General features: G+C 32.6%; 1 protein-coding gene across 1 annotated transcript; it reads right to left on the bottom strand.

Moving 5' to 3' along the window:
- Window positions 1–1483: 1483 nt before the first annotated feature.
- LOC137821751 (uncharacterized) lies at window positions 1484–3285 on the bottom strand. The gene has a single exon (XM_068626499.1). The coding sequence runs from the start codon at window positions 2875–2877 to the stop codon at window positions 1690–1692; it is 1188 nt and encodes a 395-aa protein (XP_068482600.1). The 5' UTR covers window positions 2878–3285; the 3' UTR covers window positions 1484–1689.
- Between the last annotated feature and the right edge of the window lie 1347 nt (window positions 3286–4632).

Below are 4632 nucleotides of genomic sequence, written 5' to 3'. Positions count from 1 at the left end.
AAGCAACGTCCCAATAAATGATTGTACTTATTCGTCCTTGGTTAGAGTTTCTTTACTTAAAATTGTGTAAAGTGCAGAATTGTACATATTGGATAGTCTTTTCCAGATAAAGCAAGCATCAAGGAGTTGAAGAAGGTTAACACTTTTAGCTCATTTTTCAAGAGATTGTTGATGTTGATATGCTTTTACAAATCATCTTGGTAGATGAAGGAAACAAACATTCTCTGCAACATAGAATAAGCCTCAAGACATTTGTGTGAAATACGTTAGCTTAAGACTATGTGCAAAATTGTCTAAGCATAACATGTTTATCATATGGAAAGAGACTACAAAGTGTTATATGTCTATCACATAAAATACTCACATCTTACATACTCTGTTGTAAAGAAAACCCTCCTTGCCTTTCTTCCGTCTTGAGCTTCTCTTTGTAAAATCGCTAGTGGATAAATCAAAACAAAATTTTGTCCATTTCAATACCACAAATGACTTGACAATGACTAATTCGTTACTCAACTTAAATAATATTATAAAAATTCATGTCATGGTGTTAGAATGATCTTCACTAATGTTCGACATTCATCTATCACTTTCTAATTTAAAAAAAATTATACTAAATGTGTTAAGATTACGATATATTTTTTTTAATTAAAAATATATTTAAACCAAATATAAAATTACACGTAGTTTAATTTGGTTAAGTTTGACCATTCAAAACAATATGAACCAAATCAAACCAATTTTTTTTTTGATTTGCATCATTTTTACGGTTTTATTGTGTAACTTTTTTATTAATATATGTATTATATATATTTTGTAACATAAATAATTTTAACTCATACAATATATGCCTAACAAATCCCACACACAATATATAATATTGTACAGAATTCAAAAACACAAGCATCAAAATTAGTTCTTCTATTTAGTATTTTTTTCCAATAATATTTTGCTTTTTTTAGCAGTTTTATCCTACAGACTAATAATGTAATGTTCACACTAAGATAACTCTTCTTCCATCTCACTCATATGTTAAATATAGTGTTGCTCTTCTACCCCATATTTATAAAGATGAACCAAGTTAGAAACATTAAATTTTTCTCTCCCATACACATATTTTGTATATAAGTGAAATAATAGATAATATAACAGTATTTAAATAATTCATTTCAATTCGATTTTGAATTGATTCCAAGATTTCAAACCACAAACAAATCAGAAACCGCTTGATTCTGAAAAAAAAAAAAAAAGTCCAAATCGATAAAAAAAAATTAATGAGTTATTTTAGATCAATTCAGTTTTGAACACCCTTAATAGATATCATCCAAATTGTGATGAAAAAATATAATTTCAAACTTAACAATAACTCGTAAGTAATTGACCGTATCAATTCTAATAGATTTTAATTTGAAATATTAATGTGTTGTTGAGACAATTTTTTTTGCATTTATTGGGATATATTTAAAATGTGTGTTTGGTCCTAAAGTCTCACAAACTCAATAATAATTTATATTAATCTGTCTCTTAACCCACTTAAATGTGTTTTAAGGATACATAAAATTGGAAAAGAAAGCATAACCGAAATTCAGTTATTAACACTAGAGCCATGTTTTGTTTTATAATTGAGTTCGTAGCATTTAAGATGTACCAGAAGGAGCAATGATTATGAAGGTGTTAAGTGATGGTGCAGATTCATGGCAAGGTAAGTCCAGAAGAGAAGCTTATTCCGGCCATGTTCCAACCCTTCATTTTGCAATCAGGAAGGGGCATCCATGTCCACTGCATCCATTTCGTATCAAAAGAGAGCCACATCATATCCCAAACTCCGTCGCAATTAGAGACCAAAGCCGCCATCACGATCCCGTTTTTCTCCTCCAAGCATCCCATCATGGCCGCATAAGGCTTCTCAACCACACCGCCAACCGTCGACACAAACTCCCACTTCCTTCCGTCCAAGCTAAGACCCCACAGTTCCACACCCTTCAAAACCCTCACCCCACCCTCGCCGGTTACCCTATCACCCTCTGATTTCACAATCATCATATACCCATCACCGTATACGTGTAACCGGTCCATCACGTTCCCCCAGCTGAATCCGACGCTCAAATTACCGCCGACACCCCTCGCGTAGTTAAATCTCGGCCGCAGAACCACGGCCGCGTCGCACTCCGGTGTTGACGCAACCAGAACGCTCTCTCTGGGCCCGTGAACCACGTTGAGAAAAACGTGACCCCCGCCACGTGGCGACAGTTCACTCGCGCCACTCTCCACTGCCTCCGTTGACTTCCACGTGTCAGTCCTGGAGTCGTACACAAACAAAACGGGGTGGTTCGCGACGAACTCCGCGAACATGAAACGAAAGTGACCCGACCCGGACGGTTCGGTGACAAGCTTCATTCCGGATCGTCTCCACGAGGAGGTGCCGCGTGGACCCAACGGGGAGGGGGGGATCTTCTTAACGGTGACGGAGACTAAGTTAACAGCGACGACCTCGCGAACGGTGTTGGAGGCAAATAGGAAGACGTTGTTGGAGGCGGCGAGGAAGTAGAGGTCCTCTCCGTGGAAGTGAACCGGTTTGAGAAGGTCCGCGATGGGGATCCGGAACCAGCGATCGGAGCTCCGATCGGTGAAGGCGTGGAGCACGGCGTCCCGGAGCCAGCGCTTTTTGTAGACGAAGAGCCAGGTGGTGGAAGTGGATAGCGTGTTGCACTGGCGAACGAAGGTGTGGTCGGAGATGATTCGGGAGAAGGATTTGTTGACGAGTTTTAAGCGAACGATTTCGGGTAGGACGAGGGAGAGGAAGATGTCTTGGATGAGTTCCTGTGGGAGGAGACAGAGGCCAATGGCGTTTTTGGGAGTTGAACTCAGGTGATCGTCCATGTAAACACAGTGGACTGTGTTTGTTGCCGATTTTGAGTTTCAGGTGGGTTGGGTTGTTGGATTAATCGGCGAAGTTTATATGACAGAGTCGTTGTCTGAGTGTGGTTGGGTTTTGACAAGGAAGTTTAAGATGATGAAGGTTTTTTATTTGTTGGACAAGGACCTTTCTACTTCATCAATTTTTCAATACCCTTTTGATCATCACATATAGCCGTCGCAACTGCTCAGATCACCGTCCGTCGGAATCATACCTTATCCCTCTTCTTAACAAAACTTTACTCCTTTTTTTTCTCTTCTTCTCTTTTCAAATGTTACCCCTGCATTATTTTATACATGCTTCTATAGATACTCATGGATATACTTTTTATTTTTATTTTAAATATATCCTAATTTAAGAAATACACCCTTTACAAAGTCTAGCTTAATAGATTAAAGAGTATGATTCCTAAGAATAAAAATAAATAAAATTGCATATTTCTTAAAGTAAATTTAAATAGACGGACTGCAAAATTTAAATTTAAATAACGTTAATCTATTTAAAAAAAACACTTTTAATTTATTATAAAAAACTATTATGTTAGACATAATTATTATGAAACTTGACATGTTGACACTTAAATTTGAATAATCATCTATCATAACAACAAAATTATATTTGTTAAAAAACTATAAGTAAATATGAGATTCAAAACCTATAAAAAATAATATAAAAAATCAATACTTAAATAATTTATATTTATTAATAAAAAATTCTAACAATATGTTAGAAAAAATCTTATTATATCAATTCATGAAACCTAAATTAACAAGCTTATAATATAAATAAAATATACATTTATATAATTGAATCTTAATAATATTTTTAATAATCTTATTTTCATCACTCAACTCTGAAAGAAATATCTAAATAAAAATCAATAATTATAAATTATTGTTGCTAAAACTAGAACAAAATATTAAAAGATAAATTTTTAGAAGTGATGATAGAATATAAATTATATATATATATATATATTGTGTGTGAAATTATTATTAAATGATAGATTAAATATGACAATAAATGAGTTGTTGTATATATTACTAGCATATTTTTTAGGATTTTCCATTTTTTACTTTTATATTTTCTTCCTATACTTTTCAATTTTTAAAAAATACTCATTTTTTATTCTAATTTATAACTCTTTCCATTTTCAAAAAAAAATGTTGTTGTGTTACTCTTTATTAGTATCTTGTGAGTTCTTATTTTGAATATTGTATTTGATAAAAAAAAATATTATTAGAGATTAAGGCTTTAAAACTCTTAGATGGAGCCATTCAAAATAGAAAACAACTTTATTTATTCAATATAGTTATATACTAACCATCTAAACTAATAATTGTTGTATTTTGGATTATACAATTCATAATAATAATGTATTAAGTTTCAATTGTAACTTACTAGAGAAATTTTGGATTATAATCTAAAATTTGAATTCTTACTTACAAATTGTGGAATTCATAACATACTTATTTGAATTTTTACTTACAAATTGTGGAATTCATAACATACTTTCATATTTACTAATATGAAAAATATGTATTTGGCTTTCAAATTGTGTAATTCATAAATTATTTTTTAACTTTTGGATTGCATGTTCTAAAAGGAAGTTGAAATATTTATTATTTGACAAAAATAATTATGATATCAAAAGTTGTAATGATGATTATGTTTGATATAATGGATGACTAATTTTAGAGTAAAATGTCGAATGAAGT

Source organism: Phaseolus vulgaris, chromosome 9 (assembly GCF_000499845.2).
Source record: "Phaseolus vulgaris cultivar G19833 chromosome 9, P. vulgaris v2.0, whole genome shotgun sequence".
In the NCBI taxonomy this organism is placed as follows: domain Eukaryota; kingdom Viridiplantae; phylum Streptophyta; class Magnoliopsida; order Fabales; family Fabaceae; genus Phaseolus; species Phaseolus vulgaris.
Note: the sequence above shows the minus strand (reverse complement) of the source record. Positions and strands in the feature narration are given on the sequence as shown.

Coding starts and splice junctions, on each gene's coding strand:
- LOC137821751 (XM_068626499.1), bottom strand. CDS start 2,877: ATGGACGATCACCTGAGTTCAACTCCCAAAAACGCCATTGGCCTCTGT.